The sequence below is a fragment of the Colletotrichum graminicola genome, assembly GCF_000149035.1.
Source record: "Colletotrichum graminicola M1.001 genomic scaffold supercont1.13, whole genome shotgun sequence".
In the NCBI taxonomy this organism is placed as follows: Eukaryota; Fungi; Ascomycota; class Sordariomycetes; order Glomerellales; family Glomerellaceae; genus Colletotrichum; species Colletotrichum graminicola.
In genome coordinates this window covers 226,266-253,812 of record NW_007361017.1, presented here as the reverse complement: position 1 = coordinate 253,812, position 27,547 = coordinate 226,266, and the positions used below count along the sequence as shown (strand labels likewise).

Sequence of the window (27,547 nt, the reverse complement as noted above, 5' to 3'; positions counted from 1 at the left end):
GTACCCTTAGCAGAGAGCAAGCAAGGTTGATTAGACGAACGGGTCGCAACTCGAGAAACGGACGAGTCGAATGTCAAATCTGCGGGGATTCGCCGGGTTCTTTAAGATAAAAGGAAGAGCAAGCAGGTGGGCGTCGTTCAACGGGCGGCGAAGCCGCAGCGAGCTCGGAGGCGAACTGCCGATAACCTATTCCCTAGCCTCCGGAGTTTATAACCGACGAGGCACCGCGGGTGGTGGGATGCCGACAGTCGGGGGCGGGGGAGACCAGCAAGGGAGCATCGGATAAGGCTAGGAAGAATATAAACCATGAAAGCGTCTGTACGTAATTTCTTGCCTAGGTTTGCTCGCCACGCGTTACCGGGAGAGGCAGGTCGATAGATGCGTGTGTGTGCTCTGCACCAGCAAATGCAGCCTCACAAGCCCCCAAGACAGACTCTTGCAGCGGACCGAAACAATTCTTCAGCGCTGTTCCACGTGCTTTTAGGCCCACCCGGCCTACAACCGGGCGGCTGGCTGCGGGTAAAGCGCCCGAAACCCGGGACTTGTTTCACTCTGTTCCCGGCCTCCAACACTACACCTCCAAACATGCAGGTTCGAGGATTTGATATAAAAAAAAGATGACGGCTACGACCACGGCCACATATGCAAAGGCAGGAAGGAAAAGGTTCTAGGAGTTGTGATTCCTCCCATGAACCAGCCCCTCTCACACTCACTGACTTGGTCCATCGTCTCATGTCTTGATTCGTCTTTATCATGTCCAGAAATGCCGGTCAAGTAAGTGACTTTGGCTACTCGGCCACCAACCTTCCAAGAAAGGGAAAAGAAGAAGAAAAAAGAAGCATGCGCCAAACCGACGGCTCATCCCGCCCGTCCCGGACTTCTTTAATTGGAAAGCTGCTCGCCCACGTATTCCGGATCCTAAAAGGGAACCAGAAAAAGCAGAAAAAGCAAACAAAAACCCCGAGTTGGATGAAGTCTAAACAGCCTCGTGTGCTTGGACCCCGGCCCAGTCCTGCAGCGTCCACGTGCTGCCCCCCTTCCTCTGTCTTTCCAGAAGGGAGTCAAAATAGAGGCTTTTCCCCAGAGGCAACATGGATGCGGGCCGCGGGAAAGGCTTGGCGATGACCCTGCTAGACCAGAGTTGTACGTCCGATGAGGCGCGTTTCATGCCTCCTCTTTCTGTTTTTGGCCTGGTGCCACGCTTGTCGTCTTTTGTTCTGGCGGGTTTGTTCATGTTCATGCCGCCTGCTCATGCAATCTGTGTTTTTGCATTGCCGTATTACCTGATTCGTTCCATCTTGCGAGGGATCGCCTGAGCGACCGACTACATCCATGGACGTCAACTTGAGACGACGTCATCCCTAAAACCCCGTGAGACACAACATGAGAACACAATGCAGCTAGCTGTTCGGGCTTTTGCCCCCCTCCTCCCCGCCTCCTTGTCACGCCTTGAACCGGAACCCGTGCGCCGCCGCCGCCGCCCCCGGCGCGGCGTTGATGGCCCCTTTGACGAACTCGCCCCGGTCCAGCCTCCGTTTCAGCCCGGCCAGCACGAACCCTTAGCGCCATGACCGCGCAGACGGCCACGAAGCACGCGACGCAGTTGTGCACTAACGCCGCCTTGTACTGCGGCCCGTCGCGCGCCGGGTATAGGTAGCTCGCGTGGATGCTGCTGCAGTTGCTGACGGCGTTAACGAAGGCTAGCGCCGCCGCCCTGAGGATGAAGGCCGCCATGGCTACGCAGAGCGGCGGCACGATGTGCAGGTACCGCTCCCCCTTCCGGTCGGCGTGCCACGCGTTGAGGCACGTCGTGATCACACAGAGGACGTACGGCGGGCACGTCAGGAGGAGGGAGACGACCGGGGCTGTAATAGTCAGTTCTGAGGTGAAATGGGAGATAGGTGGAGGTGTGTCACGTGAAGATGGTTCAACGCCCATAGGGCAGTTTGGCTGTCCTTGGAGTATCTGCCACACTACGGAGCTAGCCAGGTACCTACTTCACCGGCCATGTTACCTATCCAGGTATCCCTAATGACTATATAGGTCACTACCGACGTATCAGCACACCATTTACCACCTGTCCTCACGATATCGAGCTTCTTCTTCTTCTTCTTCTCTGCATTACACGGCAATCACACTTCCGCGATCCTATGTGCGAAATCACAGCTAAGCGACATTTGATCTCGCTCTGGAGGCGTGCTGCAAGGCTTGTCCCCTGGCAGAGGTCGACCCTCAGGCTGCCGCCAGAGATTATGCTCATGGTCATCGACTACCTATCACCTGAAGCGGTCCTGTCACTCGCCCTCACTTGTCGGTCGCTCCACTGTTCTTATTTCCCCGAGTCGCCAATTATCAACGCCCGCTCAAAAGATGCACTTCTCACACTGCTTGAAAGAGATGTCCCGAAGCTTCTGTATTGCCACGAGTGTGCTATCCTCCACCCATGGTGGCGAATAAGAAGATGCTTGGTGCTTTCTGGCGTCAGAAGCGGTCTTTCATGTAAGCTAATAGGCTTTCACCCACCTTCACGTCATGGAGAGATGACGTACCACCATGCCCGGTTAATCATGAACCGTCATCTATATGGGAACGCCCACGGCTTTCCTGTGGGAATACTTGACAAGGATGGAAGCCGATTCTATGGAGGAAGTGTAACTGTAGACTGCAGGTACACTTGGCGAGCACGCATCATCGACAACGAGCTTTTCCTACACATACACGAGACAGTATACCATCCGGAAGGTGATATGCTCAAACTTGAACAATGGCTTTACGACAACGAAAGAGGACGTATATACAAACACCGGGTCGCGTGGGATCTTTCTTCTTCTACCTCCCAGTCAAACGTGGATCTTGATGCCGAGCTGGAGCTCCATGACGGACGCTGCAACTCCATCACCCTGCCCGCATTCATCGCCGATATGCAGCGCAATACAACCCTGTCGTGCCCACTATGCCCGACGGACGCCGAAATCACGACCAAGTGGCATGGCGAACGCAAGAGATGGGTCGTCGAGATGAAGACTTGGAGGCAATTCGGAACATGCCGCTCTCCCTCGGATCCAATGTGGGAAAGTTTGGCATTCACAGTCCATACGGCGACTCCTTGGAACCGTCAGCAAGAGGGACATCCGCCGGGGGCAATCAGATACAAATGGAACAAAGCAGACAAGGGGCTGGCGGTGTTCGGATACAACAAGGAGCCGCAGGTCATGGTTGGGTGCTTTCTTGATCCTACTACGGATGACAGATATCGAATCCGTCGAACTTAGATGAATAGATTGCCAAGTCTAGCAATCTACTTCTTCTCTGCATCCCAGTATCGTCCTCTCTTCCCCAAGTCACATGTTCTGTTCTTTCCATCTTCCCTCGTGGATACGTGACGGATCATAGTGGTGGATATCGGATGTCTCGCCAAAGGGGGAAGAGGCCACGACCGAGGAACTCGCATGATGTATACCGGTAACAGGAAAGAACCCTTCATCCAAAAGAAGGCCGGTTGGAATATTGGATGATGGGAATATTAGGTGATGGAAGGATGAGAATAGAGGAGGAATAAAGGAGAAAACATGGGACTAGATGGGAAAAGCTTGCAGAGCGCCGGCATTGGGCAACTGTCTCCCCCATCCAGATCGCGTCGTTCGTTCTCAGGTGCTGCACAACCAACCATCGCCGGGCTGTGCGTATGTCTGAAGTAAATTTCGGGGACATGTCATTGAGACACATCTTCTGCCACGGTAGACAGGAACAGCTGATCTACAAAAGGTTACCTGAACGATTCTTGTCCTGTTGTCCAGGAGGCCTGACTCGAGAGGCTCCTTCGCCGATAAGCCCAGGAGTCACTTGCTTAAGTTCCAGCGCTTCCGCATCACAAGTTGCCCCCTGCTGTAGCAGAAGCACAATCGGGTCTGTTGGCAGAGAGCCCTCCGTCTCCAGTACCCGGCCTCCTCCCAGATTACGGTGTCGTGAACGTCAGCCGGTTTTTGTTTCCTATACAGCCCCCCCCCTTTACCAAGGCGCGACGGAGGGGCTTTTTTTTCTTTCTTGCTTCGCTGTGCTTTGACTTACACAGGTGGGCAGGTACAGCGCGGGCTTCCCGATCATGTTGAGGAACAGGTTCGAGGGCACCTGCATGAGCAGGTAGCCGAAGAACAAGATGCTCACCGCCGTCTGGAACTGGCCCGAGTCCGGGTCCAGCTTGAGATCGCGCTCGAGGCCGGCCAGGCGCGCGATCGCGATGTTGTTCCGGTCAATGCAGTTCCTGTTTCCATCCATCGGGACGGGGTCAGGGGCCAAAAAAATAAAAATAAAAACGTGGGCGGCAAAATTAAACAGGATGTACATGAATGAAGACGATGGTCGGGAGCAGCCTGGGGTAGATGTTGCGCTTGAAGCGCCGTTCCAGCTCGACGCGGTATTCGTGCGTCATGACCGCAACGATCAGCGGCGGCTGCAGACCCCCCCTCTCGGCCTCGACCAAGGAGGAGGGTAAAGACTCAAGACGAGGGCGCCATGTCATAGGCCGTTCCGTCCCAGTAGGGGTAATCGCCGACCCTCCCCCACGGGGTAATATGGCCTCTCGCCATTCACATCTCTGAAAGGCGTGGTTAATTGACAGCCGCTCCTTGGAGCCGACCCGTTAGGACTCAACCTCGTCTACGTAATGCCGTTGGCGGGGAGCCGATGCTGGTCGATCGCGTCCGCCCCGAACCCCTCCATCATCGGGCGCGGCAAAGCTTGTTATCCTTGGCGGTGGAGGGATGCAGCGCAGCCCGCCATTCTGCAGCCCTTTTCGCCCTCGCCCACCTAGCCAAGAAACCATTCCAACGAGAGACCGCAGCACCTCGTTTTCTCGCGTCGGAGGGTAAAGTCACAGAAATGTAAGTGCTGATGGCTTGGCAGGCGCTCCTCGAGCTTGGCAACTCTTCCGTTTCTTCTTGGGCAGCAGCCCAGATAGACAGGCCATGCAGAGGGGGAGCGTCGAAATCCGGGGTTGAGTTTGGGGAGGTGGAGGGGCGCAGTCACCAAGCCAACAATGATGAGGTCCCTCGCTCATCTCATTTGGCGACCGTAACCTGCTCGGTAAAGACGCTCAACGGGACGGACTTCCGTGTTGACAGCGCACAGGGCATGTGGTTAAACGGCATCGGCGGCATTTGCGTTCGGACAATTTCTTAACCAACCAGATATATCCCCCCTTCCTTCTCTTTTGGGGGTCCAACCCCTCCCCCACCTTTTCCGCCAGGGTACGTACTATATATATGTACCCTGATCCCTCCCACATTCTGGCGGGCGGACCACATCTGTGGCTTCGGTAGTTGATTGTCGAAATGAAAGACCAGGCTTTGGACCCAAGAAAACAGAGAATTTGGGTCCGAGCAGTTCAGCTACCAAGGTTTGATGTTTAAAAGAACCTGCATGGCGCGCGCATTGAACATCACTAGACCGGATTCGGGGCATGTTCGAGTTACAACCTTGACGTTATAATTACTATTTACAATGAATACGGGAAAAGAAAAGACTTTTCCACCTGTAGCGTGTGCTGTGCTTCCGTCGTGAACCCCGTCGCAAGCAGCAAGTATTAGGAAGATATAGGAGACATTCATTACGTGATCGTCCTTCGTATCTACAGATTCGAAGGCCGTTGTGGTGTGTACATGTGCTTGTGTGTATGTACGTTTGTGTGTGTACGTGTGGTAGAGAGAGACAGAGAGAGAGCGAGTGAGTGTGTGTGTGTGTGTGTGTGTGGAAGTTGTCTGTTTAGACACCAGAGTCTTCCTGGTGAACTGAATTCGCCAAGACGTAGGCATTCCACTTCGTGCAGGTATCGGTCACCTTGTCGGTGTTGGTGATGGCAGCGATCTCGTTCGGGCGCTCAATGAGCTGGAGCGCGAAGCCCTGGGAAGTGTGCCAGCCGATGTGGCAGTGCATCAGCCAGGCACCAGGGTTGTCGGTGTAGAACCCAATGACAAGGTACCCGGAAGAGGGCAGCATGGCAACGTCGCGACGGGGCGCGTCGACAGTCTGCAGAGGGACGGAGGCGTCGTAGGTGCCGGTGCCCTGGGCGAGGACCCAGAAGTCGTGGCCGTGGAGATGGATGGGGTGAGCGAGTCCGAGGGGGTTCTGGATGATGAAGTGAACCCAGGAGTTGGCCTCGTCGAGGTGGACAATGTGCTGCTCCGCCGTGTAATTCTGGTTGCCGTCGAAAATCTGCTCGACGGTCGGGTAGCCCCAGTCAGAGAGGAAGGTGTTGTTGTTGAGGGTCCACTTGAACTGGCTGCTGACGACCTGGAGACCGAGAGTGAGAGTGTCCTGGTACGCTTGTTGTCCGGCCTCGAGGGGAACGACGGGGACCAGCTGGGACATGGGCATGTCCTTGCAGTCGTCCATGTACGTCGGCACATCGCCGAGGGGGTCGGCCGTCGAGGTGTTGTCGTAGCGCACGATGCCCTTGATGTCGAGCGTGTTCTCATTGGCGCTGCAAGAGAGCTGGGGGATGGCGCGGAGCCAGTAGTCACCCGAGTTCTGGGTAGCACGGACAATGACGTCGTAGCGCTGGCCGATGCCGATGGAGACTTCAGAGGTGTTGAAGGGGTTCAGGGGCACGAAGTCGGCCGCGATGACCTCGAGTGTGTGGTTGTCGATCATGAACTTCCAGTGCGTGTCGATGGCGGCGTTGACGAGGCGCATGCGGTAAGACTTGCCGCTCTCAAAGGCCGTTGTGAATCGCGATCCGAGGCCTTTGTACATGCCGAAGCCGTTGATCAAGCCCGTTTGCGGGGTGGGCGGGCCGCCGCTGGAGGCGACCCCGTAGAGCTCGTCGGTGGTCTGGTGGAACCAATCGTTGAGGAGGATGGTGCCGAGGTCCTCGTCGTAGGGGGCGGAGGCGGGACCGCGGATCATGATTCCTCCAAAGACACCGTTCCTAAGATTCTGTTAGCTGAGGGACGTTTCTGCATCGTGGGGGTTTGAACGAACCAGGCCTGGAGGGCAAAGTGGCTGTGGTACCACGAGGAACCATACTGAGACGCATGCCAGGTGTAAGTGATGGAGTCTCCCGGAGCGGTAGGGCACTGGGTGATGGAGGCAACTCCATCGGCCTCGTTGGTGTAGTTCTGACGGATGCCGTGGAAGTGAATACTGGTGCCGTTGTTCTGCATGGCATTCTTCACGTGGACGACTGGCGAAGCTGTCAGTAACTTGTACGGCGCGATTGCAAAGAGAGACCGGCTACTCACCGACAGTATCACCCCAGTCGGCGACGATGGTAGGTCCAGGAACGGTGCCGTTGATGGACAGGACCATGCGCTCGACTCCATCGGGAGCCAAGGTTGTGTTGGTGACTTCGAACCAGTACTCGCGGACGACCCCGGTGTGGGGGGCCTCCTCGTACCAGTTAGTAGAGAGATCGTAAGTGCCATCCCAGCAAGAAGGGTTCAGGGCCGAGTCAAAGACGCAGTCCTGACGCTTCTCGACCGGGCTGGTGGGGGAGTAAGGGGCGCCAGAGACAAAGGCGGAGGACAGGAGCGCGAAGCATCCCAAAAGCGAGTGTTTATACATGCCGGGCAGCTGTATGTGGAAGGACTTGGAACGAATGTGAGGACGACGGTGTCAGTCTGATTAACGAACGATGCTGCAGAAGCCCTATAAACGAAGGAGGGCGGAAAAGGAAGGAGGACGATGCTGTGAGAAGCGAGCGATGGTGTCTGGGAAACTTTCCATGATGGAGGGCAGATTCCTTTGGCTTTATAGGATTCGAACACGAGCTTTCGAGCATCATAGGGTGACCTAAACAGGGTGTTCCGCTCTTCGACGTTCGTCATCACGGAAGCTGGGCCCCCGGCACAGGTTCGCAGCGTTCTCTCGATGCTGCCCTCCGAGGGTTAGCTCACCCCTGACCCGAGAGGCCAGTCCCACATGGAAAGATTGTCGGGTTGTTGTATGCTCGGCCGCGGTGGAGGAACCTGCCTTGGCAAGTTGAACCATGGCTAGACGGCAAATATCGCCTTGTACTGGTGAAGTATAGCCATGTGGGCTCGGTGATTGGAAAGGAGAGTGAGTCCTGTCAGTCAGAGGGTACATGAATCCTCCAATTTTCATCCTCGAACCGACATGGGAATGCGTTGCCCATGTCCAGGCGGGTCACTTACACAGACCCTAGGGTCAAGTCGATATGGATGTCTTGGACTGGATGATGTGCAGGTGGGGGGGGGGGGGGGGGGGGGTGCCGAAGGCGGATGGAGTCTTGGACTGCACCACGAAAGCCCCGTCCCCTTTTCTTCACCCTTCCTTGTCTGATATCGGCCCTTGAAGAGGGCAAGGGAAAGCTCAAGGTAACCCATGGGCCATGGTACTGTCCGATTAGACTCCTGTATGTTTATTTTAGCTTGTTAATCTTGTGTTTAACACTCTTTAGTGTTATATAGAGCCAATATAGGAGCACACACTTTTGAGATTTGGACTATAGTGGCGGAACAACGAGACATACAGTGTGATGAAAACGGTGTTTCCGCTCGCGCGAAATTTTATTTTGATAGGCCTGCGCGCAGGCGCCGCGGAAGCTAGCATGTGCGTTTGGTAGGATCGTACTAGGCCCACGAAGGAGCAGCTTTCGTGTTTAGCCCGCCGTCTAGGCATCAGCCACTATCGAGACGTGCGTGTGCGTGTGCATTAGCTCCCACAGGCGCTGTCAAGCCGAACAGCGACCGTTGACGTCTCTTCTGCGAGGTAGGACCTTTCGAATGCAGCAAGAGCGAGATATGGAACAATGTTGACCTCTTGGATATCTGTGGTCCCTGAAGGAGGCTAAGCCCGAAGAGACGGCATTGCGACCTTGTGTCCAGATTTACTAGTACCCAATTGTTCCAATGGGCACCGATCTGTGAACCCTTGATGACTTGTCGTAACCCGATGCGGATAAGAGAGCCCACCTCTAACGGCCAATGAGAAAAAGTCGAAAGCCAAGCATGGTGCGGGAGAACGGTCGGCGTTGGTCAGGCAGCAGGCCGAAAGGAGACGTTGACGGTGAGGAGGTCGAAGCGTGCGAAAAATATAAGTCTTGGCATTCGAGGCATATACTACTCAGTATCCGTATCCGTATGTATGTACCTACTCCGTAAATAGTGGCGTTCCTCCGATGGCAAGGGTTCCCCTGTCCGCCATGTAAGTCCGAGAACCCCCCCTTCCCATGGGCCATCGTGCTACACCCAACGCAGCGGCGTCAAGAGGCGGGAGGCGTCAGATCAGGAAAACTCCGTCCACGATGGGAGCGGGCGCGTCAAACGGGACAAAAGGGGGTTAGATTGTGTGTGCGGAAAAAGTTGGGGGGCCGGAGGGGACAGAGCAGTCAAGCGAGAAGAGGTCGTCGGCCAAATCTGGACGTGCACATACCACAAGGTTGCAGCATCGTCTAACGCCAAGAAACCAGAGGGTGAAAAAATTCGACCCGTATCATCCCGCAAGCCTGGCGACTGGTGATATGACTCGGAGGAGCGCAACATAATGTCGGGCATCCAATGGTGATGTGGAAATGGTTTAATGTTGGCGAGTTCCGAACGCGCGTCTTTCGCTCCTCGGCGTGTTGCTGTCGGCGCAGGCTTCAGGAATGGTCTTTGGGAGCTCCGAAGCGGATCGACAGGAACAAATGGGCCGTGGCGATTAGGCTCTGGAAGCAATTGAGCGATTGTCGTACAAAGCATGCTTGATTCGAAGAAGGGCTTGTTGGCTGAGGAGGTTACATTGGCGGAAAGGGCTTTCGGACCATGATTGCTTGCGTATGCAGTTCCCGACAGCGTGCGCGAGGTGGTACCGGTTGGGATGTCATGGGTTACGTACCGCGCACAGCAAAGGACCACTCACTGCACACAAACCATGCGTTTGGCCAAGGCTAACTAAGAGGGGTCAGTTGTGGGCAATCTTTTTGCTATGGAACTTGTATGGAGACGAAGTGGGAGGGAAGAGTATCTTACTCCGTAGTAGATTCGTAGACGCCAGATACACTAGGTACGGCAGGATGCCCCTGCATTACGTCCGTACACTAGTGTGTGTAAGTAGGCGCACCTGCCTTGGTCAAAGCTGCGAGGGTCCTGGTATGTGATGCTGTTGCATACGACGTGTGTGTGGGTGTGGCCATCGATCTACGATATACGAGATGTTGGATGTTTGACGTTTTGATGTGTGCTGCACGATAGAGGAGGTGGCGCTTCGAAAGCTGTTCCTTGCTTCTCCCCTTCTCCCTCTCTCTCTCTGTGTGTGTGTGTGTGTGTGTGTCTCGTCCTTTCTCCCCTTCCCTTTCCCCTTTTCCCATTCTTCTCTTGTATCAATCAGGGGTGTGTCAGCCGCAGGCCGGGATGGGCCGTGGTTGACTCGTGTGCCGGAAGTAGTCAGTGCGTAGTCGTCGTCGTCGTCGTCGTCGTCGTCGTCGTCGTCGTCGTCTTGTGTCTGTGTGGTCGATACTACTCTGCTGTTACCATTCAATTAGTACGGTAGAAGCGTGTATTTGCATGCTTGTCACCTACATAGGTAGCAGCGGCAGTGAACTACTGCGTGTGCCGACGGCGGGTTGTGGAGGTCTTTCTTCCCGAAGGGCGGAGTTAAAATGGTTAAGCAGGGGGCAGGGGGGGAGGGCAAAGAAGGAGGTGCGGGAATCGGGGTGTATCGTCGAGTTGCATCCGGAGAGCCTCAAGCCCCCCCTTCACCTTGAAGCTGCATGGCAAGCATGATACGTAGTATGTGACCCGCACTCGATGGATAGGTACTACAGAGCGCAGTGTGCAGATACGGATAGCTACTGTACGCATCATTAGGTACTGTATCCGTACACGTACCCGTAGGTGGGGGGTATCTACCCCTAAGGGACCCAGGTACGGATAAGGGAAACAGAAGCAGGCAGGCAGGCAGGCATCCTGAGCCTTCCCGCCTTAGGTACCTAGTAATTACTCAATAACCTGTTTACTATTCGCTAGGCTCGGCCACTAAATGCAGGCGCTAGCCAAGCGACGCTGCCGCCGTGCATATGCGCCACTCCCGGTGCATCTTAGTGGTCAACTCCGCCCTGATGGGGATGCCCCCAGAGCCGCCATCTTGACAACGACAACACATCAACGACGGCGACGGCGACGGCGACGACGACGACGAAGACATGGACACGACAGCCCACCGGCGACTTGTTACAAATCCTCATCAAATCCCAACGTGTCATCAATCGAGCGACATCACCAAGCAAACCAAACCAAACCCACTGTAACGAATCCTAGCATCCACAGCCGCGAGACGCCCTGCTCGCTTGATCGACCTGACCGAAGCCCACGTTACCCAATAGGAAGAGTTCCTGCCGTCATCGGCCCCAATATCCAAGGCCTTGCCCCTTTTGACACGACCTTTTTCGACGCAGGAGAGAGAGGGGGGGAGGCCGGGGTCGGATACCTTCTGCACCTTGGACATCGGCGGCCGAGCGTCATCCCTGCCGGTCATTGGTGTTTGTGCGTCGGTTTCTCAGGAAAGTGCCCTAGGAATCGTAAAATCCACGGCTGTTGTCCTTTGAGGCTTATGTGGGATTCTACTCGCTTGATCCACCCTCAAAATACCTAGCTAACATTGCTTCCTGCCCTGTGCTATACGATACATGCTTGTCCCATACCACCAGGACTGCCTACTGACCACTAACGGACTATCGCATGCCCTCGCAGTACTATCACAATACCGTTCGTCTCTAGCTCTATATCGGGCTTGTCGATCCACCCACTTGGCTTAGCCACTGCCGCCGGCACTCGATCGTGTGGGCCACATACCTAGCCTCTTCACGGCTAGCATTGAGCTATTATTATTTCCGGAAAGAAGGCCTCAAAGCAGCCTCCATTACTGATCCTCTCATCTCCAATGCCGTGCCATTTCAACAGGCGGTTCTCATCCACCTGCAGCAAACCATTCAAGCCGCGTCTTGGTGCTTGCTTGCTTCCTTCACGTTGTCAACTCGGCGCGAGCTATCTGCTATTACAATGTACCTGTACGCCGCCACACGCACGTCCCTCTCGCTCGACCCCCCACTCCGGACCCACTGCAACTGCCGACCCGTAAATGTTCGGTCGGTGTCGGAGCAAGGAAGTTGACCGAGAACTCCTATCATGTACTCCGCACTCCGTATTAGGTGTGGGAAATGGCTCCGCTCTCTTCTTCGCATTCTGACTTCATGGGGACGTCCGAAGCCTCACGGGATGCAAGGCACGACACACCGCCTGCCCCAAGACTGCCTGCTTAAACCCACTGCTATAAGGCTGTGCCAGTGATTGAACAATACGTACGGAGTAATAGCCGCTTCGTTCTCCTGAGTGAGCCACTAATCATAATGCTATCGTGTCTTCTCTGGCCCATCGAGACGCTGGTGTCATAGAAGCACGAGAGTGGAACAATCGGCCGCGGCCTCCGCCATGGGCAACGAGGAGGATACCTGTTCAGGAAAAGATGTGCATGGTCTCAGGAAGAGCTCACAAATTTCGCTACGGCTTCGCTGCATGCAGCGTCGGCCCTGGAGTAGGTGCCGGAAACCAACTCCTCTCGGCCTCCACCTCGAATCGGCGCGTACTGTCGTATCAACATGCGCTCCGACATGCCATCCGTCTTTGCCCGCCGTCATCGGCCGTCGTGACTGGCTAGACCGACTGGCCTGCATTCGCCACTCTCACAAATTATCACCATGTCAAGAGACGCCCAAGCCCCGGCGTTAAAGTGACAGCTATCAACGTCGCAATAGCAGCCTAGTCCAAGAGGGGTTTGCCATTCGTCACTCATAACCGTCAAGATAGAAGACAACATCAGGAGGACGTGCTTCTTGATCTAGGTTAGCTCGAGGGCGATGGAGTCACACGTCGCGGCTTCGCAGGACCGCTCACAACGTACCTACCGGGTGCAAGTATCAAGTGCCCAGGCCGGAAAGCGCCATCGTCACACACGAGATGCTCTGCGTTGGTTGCTGAGGCAGCGTCGATGAGCATAGGCCAGGCACAAGTGGGCTTGCGCCAGCTCAGCAAAAGACCATCAGCAGTACGTGCTCATGACAGTCCCTGCGAAGCTTCGAGGCGTCCAATGTCATTAGAAGCCAACCTTGAATTATCAACGTGGCGATGGAAAGCATGCTTTGCCAGTACAGTTCTCCGATATCAGACGGACAGGTCAACGCACGTTGATCCAGTTGTCAGGCACCTGCAGGGCCCCAAACTGGCGTTTGCAATCGCCGCTGACCAGACTGCGTGCGCATCTACTCGCACGACTGGACCATCACGCAGCAATATCGATTAAAGTTTACCCCCCTCGTGGAGAGTCAGGAAGTCGCAGCGGCCATGAACTGGTGTGTGTTCAGGGGGCTCCACATGTGGACACACCCTCCGAAGGAAACATCGCGCTTGCCCCACCCGATGGGCGCGTATCAGGAGGAAAAGCGAGACGCGGTTACATGGAAATGCAGCCCTGACCTTACCTGTAACACACTATACGTAGCGTAGGTAGCACATGGTCCCTTCCGGTCAGGACGGCGCACACTCCACGCTCACTTAGGTGAAGGCCAGAATGCGACGTGAATGGGCTGTTACCTTAGGCTCCCCCAGAACTTTTTCAGAAAAATGCATATCACTGAGGGGGGAGAGGGGGGAGCGTCGGACGCGGGTGCCGGTGACGTCAAGATTTCGGACCCGGGAGCTCACAACCCGGCCTCCGGACCCGGGGACGTCGCCAACGATTGACTACGCCCGAAGAGCGTCGGGCCGTCGCGACAGCCGCATTTCGAAACAGTGGCCGGTGCAGACGAAAAGGCAAGCCAGACCGGCTCAATCATACAGACATACGTGTCCAAGACAAGAGGGTAATATATGTATATACTTACGCAATACAATACAACATGTATTTGTACTTGGGTTGTGTCGTGATTTTGTATTGTACCTATTGTAGTTTATATCTTCCTTTAACCATCCGGAACCAAGACAAGATAGTCCCTCAAAGGATCGCACAAGTACATAATCGCAATAAAAGATGGCGCAGAAAAAAAAACCTATAAGTGCCATGTCTACAAGCGAATCCAACAGAAGGCTACAAATACATATCTATAAAGCGCAATACTGTGGAATCTGATAACTAAACCTCCCCCCTGTTGCCCAAGATTGCCTATGGTGGTCGCGGCCATCTCACACACGAGTACCCTCTACTTGAATCTACCAAGGGCTCGCTCTACACCGTGCTCAAATGAGAGGAGGAGGGAAAAAAAAAGAAGAAAAAAAGAAGAAACTAGGAATGAAAACTGCGAAGACGCTTCCACCCTCAACCTCCCTTCTCCCCCTTTTCCCTGAACCCTCAAACAATGATAACGCGACGACTCCGCCCACAAGCGCATCACCTTTTTGTGTATTTCTCTTCTTGGCCAGAAGGGGAGCTGTTATCTGTCCGTCTGAATCGGGTGCGTGTTTGTTTCCCAAGACCTCGGCCCGTCTTCTGATGTCCACCTACCCCCGCCAGCCTCGTTCTCATATATCTTTGGGACTCATGCGGGAGAAGAAGGCTATCATGACGTTGGGGAAAAGGTCCTGCAGACCAAAAGAGTATTTTGATCATCTCGAGAGTGGGAAAATGGGAAGGTATGTTGGCAAGTCGGCTCACGAGTCGATTCCGAGTGTCCTCGCCCGACCCCCGAGCTTGACCAGCCCACTGATTCACACTACCTAGACATTAGACCCCCTTCGTTGCCATGGAATGAGCTTCACCCAGTTTTACGCCTCAGAGTATCAGCCTTGTGAATATCAGAATTTGTGACATGGAATTTGTTCGACGCTCATCAGACATTGCAAATTCGGTTCCTAACACGTTATCCGTAAAGTCCATGGTGTAAATCGTCCATCATCTAAATCATATCCCGGACACCCCCCAAAACATACGTAGTCTAATTCCTATGCGTAACACATCCAGTCCGCATGCACTCATCGTCATAACATCATTACGTGCATGTCATTAGTTGAACAGCCGCTTGAACATGCCCTTGATCCCGCTTGTCTTCTCCTTCTCCTTCTCCTTCTCCTTTTCTCTGCCCCTGTCTCTTTCCTTCTCGACGTCTCTCGTCCTTCGTCGCTCTTCTTCGCGGGCGCGCCGCCGAGTATCATCCGAATGATGTGACCTGGGCTTTTCGGCCGCCTTACGCGATGCTTCTTCGGCAACTTGCTCACGTGCCTTCTGCAGCTTGCTGGGTCTTCCAACGTCTTCAGACCGACGGGTATGGCTGTGGCTGTGGCTGTGGCTGTGTCTCTCGCGCGTCGTGTTGGACCGCTTCGGGAGACTGCGTGAACCAGTTGCCTCTTCTTGTCCTGCATTGTCATCCGTTGGCATGCCGCTCTTGATTTCTGGGGGAGGGGGATCCTGGGGAGGGGGTTTCGATTCAATCGCACCTTCGTCATGGAGGCTGAAAAAGTTCTTCGTCTTTCCTGGTGAGGGGTCCCTGGGATTTCTCTTGCTGAGGGTACGCTCCGGACGGTGTTGTTCTGCGGTGCTGTGGCGGCGAGAGCGGCGATGGCTGCGTCCCGCCATCTCCTCAGGCTTGGCCATGACCTCGGGCTCCTTGCCCTTGCGATATGACCGCGCCTTTTCTTCGGCTTCGCGTTCCATCTCACGCTGGCGCTCGCGCTCGCGTTCTCTCTCGCGGCGTCTGTTGCGGTCGCGGTCCCGCTCACGCTCAGCCTCGCGTTCACGCTCTTTCTCTTTTTCGCGCTCTTTCTCCTTTTCACGCGCAAGTCTGCGTTCTTCCTTGCGGCGATCATGGGCGGCTTGTTCTTCAGGAGTTCGTTCAGAGCGACTGCTGCGCTCGCTTCTTTCCGTCCTCCCGCTACGCTCACTGTGCTCACTGCGTTCGCTCCGGAGTCTTCGGTGAATGACGGTCTGTGGGCTTTCCGAGAAACCGCTGTCCTGTCTCTTTAGAGGTTCCGGTGGAGTGCGAGGGGCGGAGTCGCCAGATCGGAGAGACCGCTCACTGTCTGTACGGTGTCGTCGGCTGGAGTGATGGGAGTGATGGGAGTGATGTGAGTAGCGTCTGCTGTCGTCTCTGTTTTCTTCTTCGCCTCGACTGCGGCTAGAGTGCGATGATAGGTGGTGAGTAGAAGAGTGGCGGCGTCGCCGGTGCTTTTCACGAGCCTCTGCATCCTTCTTTTCTGCGAAAAAAGTTAGTACCAAATCTGCTAGTTTTGCCCGTTCCCGTAGTGGTAGTACTCCTGCGTCTAGAAAGAAGCCCGGGGAGAACCCTCGATAAAAAGGCCCTTTTCGGTTTGATCTTAATCTGTGGCTCCCAGTTGCTCGTGGCCTTGGTAATTTGAGTGCTCCGGGACAAAGGGCGCATGGGTGAGCGGAGGGCCTCCGCCGTAGCATAGATAATCACGGCAGCTGCCACAAGCTCTTCGGCTTTCTTGATGGAGACCTTCCGTTGTCTTCTTAGAGCCTTTGATCTTTCTTTGGCCGCTGGTGATATGGGGAGTTCAGGTAAAACCACGGCTGGTGTCGAGGGACGAAGACTCAAAACTGAAGTATCTGTTTGCGTCCCAGAGTCTGAATAACCTTCTCGCTGTACAAGGTTGAAGTTGGCGTCCACATCGGCGTCTTTTTGGTCGGCAATAATAATTTGCCTTGATGGTGGGGGGTTTGCGAGAGTTTGGGTCAACTTGTCCACCGAGCTTCGACGTGAGATAGCGTCTGCTGTATTGGATCCAGGAACCTCCCTTGCGGTGTTGTCATCGCCCGAGTCTTTCCTAATATTGGCGGCAGCCAGATATCCTGCAACGCCAACACCAGCAGCGGCAACAGCTCCTGCGATGAGCTCGTCGTTGCTGTGTGTATCCTCATTCTCGACAGTCAGGGCGGTTTCTTTAGATTCTGTGTGCGGTTCCTGAGGTGTAGCGCCCTCCCCCTCCGGAGCTGTTGAAGTTTCTTCCGTGGCTTTCTCTGCTTCATCGATCTTGTTCGGCTGTGGTAATGGCGGTTCTTCACAGGATCCGTGCTCAACGGGGGTCTCAATGGTGGATACTTCGGGAGCAGTTTGCGCTTGATCCTCTGGTTGCGACTCGCCCTCTGCTGGATTGTCACCTCTAATATCTGCCGGGGAAGATTCTTCAAGGTCGTCTTCCTTTGCAATTTCCTCACTTGCCACCTCTGGATCCGCAATCTCTTGAGCGGAGTGCTCATCAGATGTCGAAGGCTCTTCATTGTTGACTTCGTTGGAAGCTGTCTCCGCCGATATAGCCTCTGGGGAAGCGTTATTTGTCGCAGATTCAGGGGCGGAGTCTGCAGGGGTCGGTTCGGCTACTGTTGTTTCTTCTAAAGCAGCCGCATGTGATGCTGGCTCTTCGACAGTAGCATCGACTGCAGCAGAGTCCTCGGGTGTGACATCTTCTGGAGTGGTCTCTGCGGGTGCGGCCTCCTCCACCACGGCCTCAGGTGCGGTATCCAACGCCTTTTCTGTTTGTTCGGTTGCCTCTACTCCCGTTTCTGTCGCTGACGGTTCAGCTGGCTCAGTTGGGGCAGTTTCAGTGATATCACCATCGGTGGTCGGTTCCTGACAAGTAGCATCTTCGACGGGTACGTCGGAAGCTGTTGTGGCTGCAGGTTCTTCGGCAGGAATAACTTCCTCAGGGGTAGCGGTTTCTGCAGGGGCAGTCTCGTCCAGCGCCAAGCCCTCAGAGATTGACTCGGGGGTAGGATCAGTTGCAGGGACGCTATCAGGAACAGCTTCTTCTGCGGATGGCTCTTCAGTCATGGATTCTGCAGACAGTGCTTCTGCTGCAGCAGGGTCCTCAGATGTTTCTTTCTCTATAGCCGCGTCTGTTGCAGCAGAATTTTCATCCACCGAAGACTCTGCTATGGGCTCTTCAGACACTGAACCGCTAGCTTCAGTCTCTGGGGTGATGTCCTCAGGAGCTGGCTGCTCAGTTACTATGCCATCAGATGGCTTTTCAACAGGTATTTCCTCTGTAGAGGCCTCTGTGGTGTCTTGAAGTGAAGCCTCAACTTCTTCGACAACAGGCTCTTCGACCACAGCTTCTTCTTCTACAGCAGGAGGCTCTTCGACTGTAGCGGCCTCTTCGACAGCAGGGGGCTCTTCGACAGCAGGAGACTCTTCGACGGCAGGAGCAGTAGGCTCTTCAGCCGCAGGAGGTTCATCAATAGGAACAGGCTCTTCGACAGCAGGAGGCTCTTCTACTGTAGCAGCCTCTTCGACTGTAGCAGGCGCCTCAAGAATAGTAGGTTCTTCAACAGCAGGCTCTTCAACCACAGGAGGTTCGTCGACAGCAACGGGCTCTTCGACGGCAGGCTCTTCGACGGCAGGCTCTTCGACAGCAGGCTCTTCAACCACAGGAGGTTCGTCGACAGCAACGGGCTCTTCGACTGTAGGCTCTTCGGCTATAGGCTCTTCAACCACGGGAGGCTCTTCAACCACAGGAGGTTCGTCGACAGCAACGGGCTCTTCGACTGTAGGCTCTTCGGCTATAGGCTCTTCAACCACGGGAGGCTCTTCAACCACAGGAGGTTTGTCGACAGCAACGGGCTCTTCGACTGTAGGCTCTTCGGCTATAGGCTCTTCAACCACAGGAGGTTCGTCGACAGCAACGGGCTCTTCGACTGTAGGCTCTTCGACAGCAGGCTCTTCGACAGCAGGCTCTTCGACGGCAGGCTCTTCGACAGCAGGCTCTTCGACGGCAGGCTCTTCGACAGCAGGCTCTTCAACCACAGGAGGTTCGTCGACAGCAACAGGCTCCTCGACTGTGGGCTCTTCGACTGTAGTAGGCTCATCAGAAGCAGCAGGTTCTTCAGGAGCTGCAGGTTCTTCAGAAGCAGGCTCCTTAGAAACAACAGGCTCTTCAGCTGTATGAGGCTCTTCTGTAGTGGCAGGCTCTTTGACAGCAGGCTCTTCGACGGCAGTTTCGTCGGAAACCACAGTACCTGGCTCTACTGCAATCGCAGTGCCTTGGCTCTCTTGAGTATCCGTCGCAGACAGATTGATAGGAGAATCTTCTTCCACAGTTTCAATAGGATCCGGATCCGGTGTGTCGTCCATAACGGGTTCCGTAGGTTCCGTTTCAGGGTTGTCGGCCACGACGTCCTCGTCTGGAATCCCAGGATCTTGGCCATCCTGTCCTTCCCGTACATCTCCACCGGGGGAATCGGGGTTAGGGGAAGGAAGGGAATTCTCACCTAGTTTCTCAGCCTTTCTTGCATTAGACGCAATCGGCCCCACCGTATCTTTGCTCTCGTCAACATCTAGAGATCTTGTTTGCTCAGGCTCAATCGGCGGTTCTGCAGCGGGCGCTTCTGGCTCAACAACTACTTCAGGTTCAGCAGGAGTTTCTGCTTCCGGTTCAGCGGCGGGCGCTTCTGGCTCAACAACTGCTTCTAGCTCAACAGGAGCTTCTGCCTCAGGTTCAGCAGCAGCAGCTTCTGCTTCTGTCTTAGCAGGAGTAGCTTCCGGTTCAGCAGGAGCTTCTGCTTCTGGCTCAGCAGGAGTAGATTCCGGTTCAGCAGGAGCTTCTGCTTCTGGCTCAGCAGGAACTTCTGCTTCTGGCTCAGCAGGAGCTTCTGCTTCAGGTTCAGCAGCAGCAGCTTCTGCTTCTGTCTTAGCAGGAGTAGCTTCCGGTTCAGCAGGAGCATCTGCTTCTGGCTCAGCAGGAGTAGATTCCGGTTCAGCAGGAGCTTCTGCTTCTGGCTCAGCAGGAACTTCTACTTCAGGTTCAGCAGCAGCAGCTTCTGCTTCTGGTTCAGCAGGGGTAGCTTCTTTCTCAGCAGGGGTAGCTTCAGGTTTAACAGGTGCTTCTGCTTCTGGCTCGGTGGCAGGAGCTTCAGGTTCAGGTTCAGTATCAGCTACTTCAGCAGGAGCTTCGGGCTCAGCAGGGGCTTCAGGCTCAGCAGGAACCTCGAGTTCGGTAGATGCCGGTTCCTTAGCAGATTCAGGCTCTGGTGCCGACGTCTCCTCAACAACAGCAGCCTTTTCGACTTCTGTAACTGTTTCGGCAAGCTCCGGCTGATTAGGCTCTTCGGAAACTGGCTCCGGCACCTGCTCTGGCACCTGCTCCGGCTCTTCAGCTTCTAGGGCAGACTCTGTCGCCGTAGTTTCTTCCGCTGCAGTAGGGGCATCTACCGGCACTTCATCGGCTTCCGGGACAGCTACCTCAATAGCAGCAGGTGCTTCGGCGTCTGCTTCTTTTGTCTCCTCGACAACATCGGTCTGAGGTTTTGGCTCCCCAGAGTCTTCTGCCTCAGGTTTCGTGGGAGCAGTCTCAGGCTCTGTGACATCTTCAGCAGCTGCTGGGGTCTCTGTCTCTGCGTCCTTGGCGTCAGGAGTCTCTTCTAGAGCGGAAGTACTCTTTGTGTCTTGGGCCAAAGTTTCTGCATCCGCATCCGCCTCTTTGGGCTCTGCATCGGCGACCGCCGCAGGCTCAGGTGTTGGATCATTGGCCTCTGGAGCCGCTTCAACTTCGGTGGTGGGCTCCTCGGGTTTGATTTCGGGGGTTTCTTGCGCGACAGCTGGCTCAAGCTCGGGTCCCTTAGCTTCAACAATGGCGTCGTTCTCAGCCGGAGGCCGGGCGGCAGGCTCGGCAGCGGGTTCAGGATCTTGAGCCTCAGATGCGTCTTCCGCCAGTACAGGCTCGGATTCGGGTTCTTTGACATCTGTTGGCGACGCTGCCTCAACCTCAGACTCGGGGTTCTTTGCGTCAGGAGCTGTTTCGGCCTCGGCAGTCTTGTCTTCTTCAGCTGCGGCCTCAGAGTCAGGTGCTGCCTCCTTCAACTCCGCATCGACAGGTGCCTCTGCCTCTGCCTCGAGATCCTTGGCTTCAAGCGGGGGCTCGGCTTCTTTCGTCTCAGGAGCTGGTTCAGCTTCGGCGTCCTTTGACTCCGGAGTAGGATCAGCCTCGACTTCATTGGTCTCTTCGGCCACGGGTGCTGGTTCCGGCGACTCGGCTGCGGCTTCAGGCTCAGGCTCATTAGATTCAACCTTGGCCTCAGTGTTAGGTTCTTCGTCTTCTGCAGTAGCCTCTGCTTCCGGTGCCGGTTCTACAGATGCATCCGCCGCTTCAGGCTCCGTAGCCCCGGCCTCAGGAGCTGCATTAACCTCGGGTTTAACCTCCGCGGCTTCTGTAGTCTCTGGTGTTGTCTCCTGCTCTGGCACATTCGCTTCCCCTTCTCCAGTAACTGGAGCGGAGGGCTCGGCTGCTTGGTCGGACTCCGGGATTGGCTCAGTCAACGGCTCCGAGGTTTGCGCGTCAGAAGTTGGCTCTGGTTCAGCATCCTTGGTTTCTGGAGCCTGCTCTGGAGCAGACTTTGCATCAGGCGCGGCATCCTCTGTCTCGGTTGTCGGTTCCGGGGCCGCTTCAGTGGAAGTTTCAGGCTCTGGCTCTGCTTCTGGCTCCGGGGACGCGGTCTTAGCATCTTCGACTGTGTCAGTACCAATAGCGGTGCCTTCCTGTTCAGGCTCCTTGGCTTCGCCCACAGATGTGTCGGCTTCCTCAGGCTCAATCGCAGCGCCAGCCTCGGCGGCTTCGGTCTCAGGCTTGGCAGCATCCACAGAAGCTTCGTCAGGTGTCTCAACGGCCTCTACATTGTCCTCGACTTCATCAGCGGTAGTGATGTGCTCCTCTGGCGAAGAATGAGACGTTGCCTCTTCATGGTTGGTTTCTTCAGGCTTTTCTTCGGTTTCGGCGGCTGGTTCTGTCTCTTCTTTAGTATCTTTGGTCCCGGAGGAGAGAATGTCTACGGTGAAGCTGAATTCTTTGCCGTCACTGATGATTTCGTAACCTTCCATACCTTCTGTAGAGACAATTGCGTCGTTTGCGGTGGCTGCATCTGCAGAGGCATCCGCGAAATCGGGATTTGGGGCTTCGCTTTCCTCCGGCTTAGGTGTATCGGCCTCGACGTCGGCAGCCTTTGATGAATCGGGCTCCTTCTCGACTGTTTCGACTCCAGAATCTGTGACGTCCTCTGCGGGCTCAGCGGCAGGCTCAGCGGCAGGTTCGGCAGCAGGCTCAGCGACAGGCTCAGCGGAAGGCTCAACAGCAGGCTCAACAGCAGCTTCGACGGCAGTCTCGGCAGCAGGTTCGGCAACAGGCTCGGCAGCAGGCTCAGCGACAGATTCAACAGCAGGCTCAGCGGCAGGCTCAGCGGCAGCTTCGACGGCAGTCTCGGTAGCAGGTTCAGCGACAGCTTCGGCAGCAGACTCAGCGACAGATTCAACAGCAGGCTCAGCGGCAGGCTCAGCGGCAGGTTCGGTAGCAGGCTCAGCGGCAGGCTCAGCGGCAGCTTCGACGGCAGTCTCGGCAGCAGGTTCGGCAACAGGCTCGGCAGCAGGCTCAGCGACAGATTCAACAGCAGGCTCAGCGGCAGGCTCAGCGGCAGGTTCGGTAGCAGGCTCAGCGGCAGGTTCGGTAGCAGGCTCAGCGGCAGGCTCAGCGGCAGGTTCGGCAGCAGGCTCAGCGACAGGCTCAGCGGAAGGCTCAACAGCAGGCTCAACAGCAGCTTCGACGGGAGTCTCGGCAGCAGGTTCAGCAGCAGGCTCGGCAGCATGCTCAGGTTCAGCTTTAGCTTCCTTAGGAGCTTCTGCTTCGACTTCAGCTACAGCTTCGGGTTCCTTGCTGGCCTCGGGCTCAGCCTCTGGCGTCGCTTCCTCGGGAGCGTCGGGTTCCGTGGCGGGTTCCGCCACAGGCTCGGCGCTATCTTCAATATTGGCAGGAGCTGGAGCCTCGCCTTCGGTAGCAGCCTCAGGGGTAACTTCAGAAGCAGCCTCTGAAACGGCCTCGGGCGCGGCATCGGCAGTTGGTACCGCATCCGCTTCGGGAGCAGCATCTATGGGGGCTTCGGCCTCAGCTTCCTTGGAAGCGTCCGGCTCATCCTTGACTGCTTCGGGCTCTTCCGTCTTGGGTGCCTCCGGTTCGGCTTCTGAAGCAGGCGATGCATTGTGCTCTTGGGGGGCAACAGGCTCCTCCTCAGCCGGTTCGGGAATGGTCTCCTTGGGCTCTTCGACATCGGTCTTAGGAGTCTCGATTTCCTCTGCCTTGGGAGGTTCTGATTCCGCTGGCCCAGAAGCATCTGCTGCCGTCTCGGCTGGAGCATCTGAATCTGCCTCATTAGGAGCCCCAGTCTCGGTTCCAGCTTCAAGAGGCGCGGGAGACTCGGCTTCGGGCTCCTTAGAAGCATGAGTCTCGGGCGCAGACTCGGATTCCTTGATAATCTCCGGTTCGTCTGTCTTTGTAGGCTCGGGAACAACTTCAGTGACATCCGTAGAATCAGGTGCTGCTTCGGCCGGCGTATCGGTCGGGTTGCTGGCTGCAGGTGCGTCGTCTGATTGAGCTAACTTGTCCACAGGCGTGGTCTCCGTAGCCGGAGCGACGTCTTGTTCCTCGGAAACTTCGGCAGCGGCAGCGGGCGTCTCATTCTTTTCGTCCCCGGCGTCAGAAGCTGGTGTCACTGCTTCTGTTGTCGCTGGCTCTGCAGCAGTGGGTGCATCTTCAGGCTTGGCCTCATCTTCGACTGTCTCAGGTGCAGCCACTTCCGGTTCCGCCTTGGCGTCTTGCTCAGTGGCAGCGCCATCCTCTTGAGATGCTGCGGGTTCAGTCTCGGTAGCTGCTGCATCCTCCTTTGATTCAATTGGATCCGTGGGAGAAGGACCATCGGCCGGAGTGTCTGTAGCGGTAGGCGCCTCGACGGGAGTATCAGCCGCGGGCGCTTCTTCCGATGTTCCGGAGTCAATCTCTGGCTCAGCCGCTGCCGGCTCTTCAGGCTTGGCTTGGTCGTCTGCAGACACCTCCGCCTGTTTCTCAGCGGGAGCTGCATCTTCTGGCTCTTCAGCTGCTGGTTCAGGAACACCGTCTTTGGAAGAAATTTCAGTATTTTCCTCATCTACGGGAGCAGGAACTTCCTCCGTAGCCGGAGCTTCGATCGATGGTTCTGCATTGACAGTGGACTCTGGCTCCTCGACTGCCGCAGGTACAGGAGCTTCAACAACCTCAGAAGCTGGAGTGTCATCGGTAGCAGCTGCTTCGGCCTCTGTAATCTTGGGATCAGTTGCGTCCTCCTCTTTGGTGGATTCGGGGGTGGCCTCTGCTGGATCTGATGTTGCGTCGGTCGAAGCCGGCTCAGCCGATGAGTTCTCTGCTGACACCGGCTCGTTGGAAGATTCGGTTGAGGGTTCGGCTGGAGCCGGCTCCTCAGTCCCCGGTGCCGGCGCTTCTACAGGACTGTCATCCGTCTTAGTCTCGGATGCCTCCTCTGCTGTATCCTCAACAGGGGCGACAGTTTCAGGGGCGATTTCTGTTGATGCTTCCTCAGAGGCAGCTTCTTCGGACTTGATTTCAGCAGGAGCATCTGCAGCAACTTCAGCAGGAGCCTCAGCTGGAGCATCTGCGGCAGCTTCAACAGGAGCATCAGAAGGAGCATCAGCTGGAGCATCTGCGGCAGCTTCAGCAGGAGCCTCAGCTGGAGAATCAGCAGGAGCCTCGGCAGGAGCATCAGAAGGAGCATCAGCAGGAGCCTCGGCAGGAGCATCAGAAGGAGCCTCAGCTGGAGCATCTGCGGCAGCTTCAGCAGGAGCCTCAGCTGGAGAATCAGCAGGGGCCTCGGCAGGAGCATCAGAAGGAGCATCAGCAGGAGCATCAACGGCTGGTTCGGCAGAAGGCGCAGCGTCCTCTGCAGCGACCTCAACCGGAGCGTCGGCGATGGCATCCTTTGCGGATTCCTCTTCAGGAGTGGACTCTTCCGGCTTGGCCTCATCCGAAGCTTCGGCAACCGGTTCTACAGGCGCCGGCTTAACAGGCTCGGCTTCGGCCGAGGCAGGCGCTGCTGTCTCTGCAGGGGCGGCATCCTCCGTTTTTGTCTCTGTTGGGATTTCGGTGGCCCGTTCCTCTACAGAGGCAGCGTCTCCTGGCTTGTCCTCGACGGATGCCTCGGCCGTCTCCTCTTCCGAGGCGACAGGAGCATCGGCCGTGGATTCGGCTGGCACGTCATCAGCCGACTCGACCACGGAGGTGCCGACGTCCGGTGCATCAGCGGCTTCCTCCCCGGCAGGCGCGGACTCCTCTGGTTTGGATTCGGCCGGTGTCTCAGCCGGAGGCTCTGCGGCAGGTGTAGGCTCCTCCGCAGCCGGCTCTGTCACGGTTTCGCTTGTTGGCTCTTCCGGAGAAGCGGAGACCTCGGCCACGGCCTCAGCAGGAGCTTCAGACGCTACCTCTGTGGGAGCAGGTTCGCCGGGCTTGTCATCGTCAGCCAGGGCCTCCGTTGGAGGATCCGGTGTTGCCTGCGCTTCGGCTTCGGGCTCCTCGGGCGTGTCATCTGGAGTTACGGGGGTAGCCTCAGCAGGTGCAGAACCTTCGGGCTCATCACCCGCCTGCTTTTCGGCCTCCGAGTCTCCCACGGCCTCAGGAGATGCTTCGAATGGTGTTGTATCATCGACTTGAGCCTCGGCAGCATCTGCTGCTGCTTCCGGTGCCGGCGGTTCCGTAGAAGCTTCCTCAATGGGAGCTGCAGGTTCAGGTTCAGCTGCCTCGGGTGTTGTCTCCGGCTGTTCTGGCGAGGCAGCTGGGGCATCGCCCGAGGTATCTTCCTTGTCTTCTACCGATGCAACAGCGGCAGAAGAAGCGGGATCTTCGTCAGTGCTTGCTACCGCAGCCGCTGTTGCTGCCGCGGCAGCTACAGCGACAGCTCCGGCGGCTGTCGCTGATGCACCCGTCTTCTCATTCTTGTCGACACTCCTGTCGGCAGGTGGGGCGGTCTCAGCCGCGGGATCGACGGCAGAAGCACCCTCTTTAGTGTTGACTACAGCTTCGGGAGGCGGTGCTATAGGCTCATCCATCTTTGGTGGTTTTGCCTCAGCCTGCGCCGGCGGTGGTGGGGGAGGAGTCGATTGAGAGCTCTCGGCCGGCTCTGGCTCGGCCTCTTTGCCACCCTTGCCCTTCTTCTTCTTTTTATCTTTCTTCTTGTCCTTCTTGTCCTTTTTCGGAGATTCTTTCGCCCTAACCGGAGACGTCGGGGTCTCCTCGACAGTAACTTCTTTCTCCTGTGTCGGCTCGGGTTGGGGCTCGGGCTCGGGCTCAGGCTCAAGCTTTGGTTCAGGCTCTGGTTCTGCAGGCGGAGGGGGCGGAGGAGGCGGAGAAGCAACAGCGGCTTCTTCCTTTTTGCTCTTCTTCTTCTTCTTCTTGTCTTTCTTGGTAGTTGCCGTCGGCCACTCGTCTTCCGCTACGCCGGTGTCCTGAGGCGGTTCTGGCGTAGGGATTTCGGGGGGAGCAACTGGAGGCTCTTCGTAAGCGGTTTGCGATGCCTTCTTATCTTTCTTGGACTTTTTCTTGCTCTTCTTGCTGCTGCTGCTGGCGGCCTGGGCAGGTTGTGAGGGGTATTTTACGCCATTGGCATATACGTCACCATCTATAAGTCGGCCAAGTTAGACGCAATCACCAGACTCGAACACAATGCCGAGCAGATATCTTACCATTTTCCAATTCGGAATCTGAAGGTTGAAAGTACTTGACGTTGGAGAAGTCCTGGGTTTGGACATGGCCCCAATCAAGGTTCTGCCGGTAAGGGCAGTAATCGACTGGCTCTTGCGAATTCATGCTTCCGGGACCTGGTGTTTACGGGAGCCCTTGTTTCGTAGCAGCTGATCAATGCGAGTTCGGGTACGTAGTCTGATATTACCCAAGGCGGCAAGGGGAGGGCGGTTTCAGGGGAAGAATAAGCTTGGGATTATTCTTTTCTTCGGAGGCTTTTGTGATCTTTGTTGGTATGCGGTGCCCAAACCGGAGTAAAAACAAAAAGTTCGAGTCTCTTGGGCGGGTATCGCGAGACTCAAAAGCAAAGTACGACAGTGGTATTTTGTCGCCTATGAGACGGCCGTTGTGTAAACAACAGTCAAAGGTGCAATTGATGGTTACGGCGGCAAGGAAGCATCCAGTATCTTATCTCGGCTTCATGACGGATGGAGTTGGGCAATAAGGGACCGAGAGTGACGAGAGGCGTTTTGAACCACGGCCACCCCAGGAGGGCACAATTGGGCCGAGCAGTGGTGGGATGAAAAGTAGGTTCTAAACTAGACAAGCAGGGGGAGCTTCCCAGCTGTGTGCCAAACATCACAAGCATCATTGACCAGAGGCAGGGTTAAAGGCGCGGGAGTAAGGGAACCCTGACGCAGGCTTACCCCACGCAGTCCCCACGAATGGAGACAAAATCGGGCAGTTCTAGAGTCCAAGTGATCAATGTCGTGCGTGCTTGGGAGCCATTGGCTTGAGTGAGGCGGGAGAACCACTGGCGCCACGTCGCAATTGGGTCGAACTTGGGGGGAAGCACGGCTTCTAGGACTGGGGAGCTTGAATGATTTGGGGGGGTGTTGTGATGACTGATGAGGGACGAAGTAGCAGAGACAGGCTTAGTGGTTGAACACATCAGACGGGCAAGCAGACCATGTAGGAGGGATGATGGCTGCCCGACGGCGGTGGGTTGGGAAGCGAGCCACCAACCCGCATAAAGAGCCGGTATCGATGAGGCAGGCCGGGCATGAATG

General features: G+C 56.0%; 5 protein-coding genes across 5 annotated transcripts; all 5 read right to left on the bottom strand.

The window, feature by feature from the left end:
* Positions 1-1,279: 1,279 nt before the first annotated feature.
* Positions 1,280-1,734, bottom strand: GLRG_04160 (uncharacterized protein; the record flags this gene model as incomplete). Its single annotated transcript, XM_008094845.1, has 2 exons — positions 1,280-1,324; positions 1,516-1,734. The coding sequence occupies 2 exons, from the start codon at positions 1,732-1,734 to the stop codon at positions 1,280-1,282; spliced, it is 264 nt and encodes an 87-aa protein (XP_008093036.1).
* A 2,274-nt stretch (positions 1,735-4,008) lies between these two features.
* Positions 4,009-4,275, bottom strand: GLRG_04159 (uncharacterized protein; the record flags this gene model as incomplete). The annotated part of the gene is made up of 1 exon (XM_008094844.1): positions 4,009-4,275. The coding sequence occupies one exon, from the start codon at positions 4,273-4,275 to the stop codon at positions 4,009-4,011; it is 267 nt and encodes an 88-aa protein (XP_008093035.1).
* A 1,485-nt stretch (positions 4,276-5,760) lies between these two features.
* Positions 5,761-7,560, bottom strand: GLRG_04158 (multicopper oxidase; the record flags this gene model as incomplete). Its single annotated transcript, XM_008094843.1, has 3 exons — positions 5,761-6,925; positions 6,979-7,180; positions 7,239-7,560. 3 exons carry the CDS (start codon positions 7,558-7,560, stop codon positions 5,761-5,763), a joined length of 1,689 nt encoding a protein of 562 aa, XP_008093034.1.
* Positions 7,561-14,988: 7,428 nt separating this feature from the next.
* GLRG_04157 (uncharacterized protein) lies at positions 14,989-19,069 on the bottom strand (the record flags this gene model as incomplete). The annotated part of the gene is made up of 3 exons (XM_008094842.1): positions 14,989-15,933; positions 15,999-16,175; positions 16,265-19,069. 3 exons carry the CDS (start codon positions 19,067-19,069, stop codon positions 14,989-14,991), a joined length of 3,927 nt encoding a protein of 1,308 aa, XP_008093033.1.
* Positions 19,070-19,404: 335 nt separating this feature from the next.
* GLRG_04156 (uncharacterized protein) lies at positions 19,405-26,603 on the bottom strand (the record flags this gene model as incomplete). The annotated part of the gene is made up of 3 exons (XM_008094841.1): positions 19,405-19,728; positions 19,814-26,415; positions 26,480-26,603. The coding sequence occupies 3 exons, from the start codon at positions 26,601-26,603 to the stop codon at positions 19,405-19,407; spliced, it is 7,050 nt and encodes a 2,349-aa protein (XP_008093032.1).
* Positions 26,604-27,547: the final 944 nt, after the last annotated feature.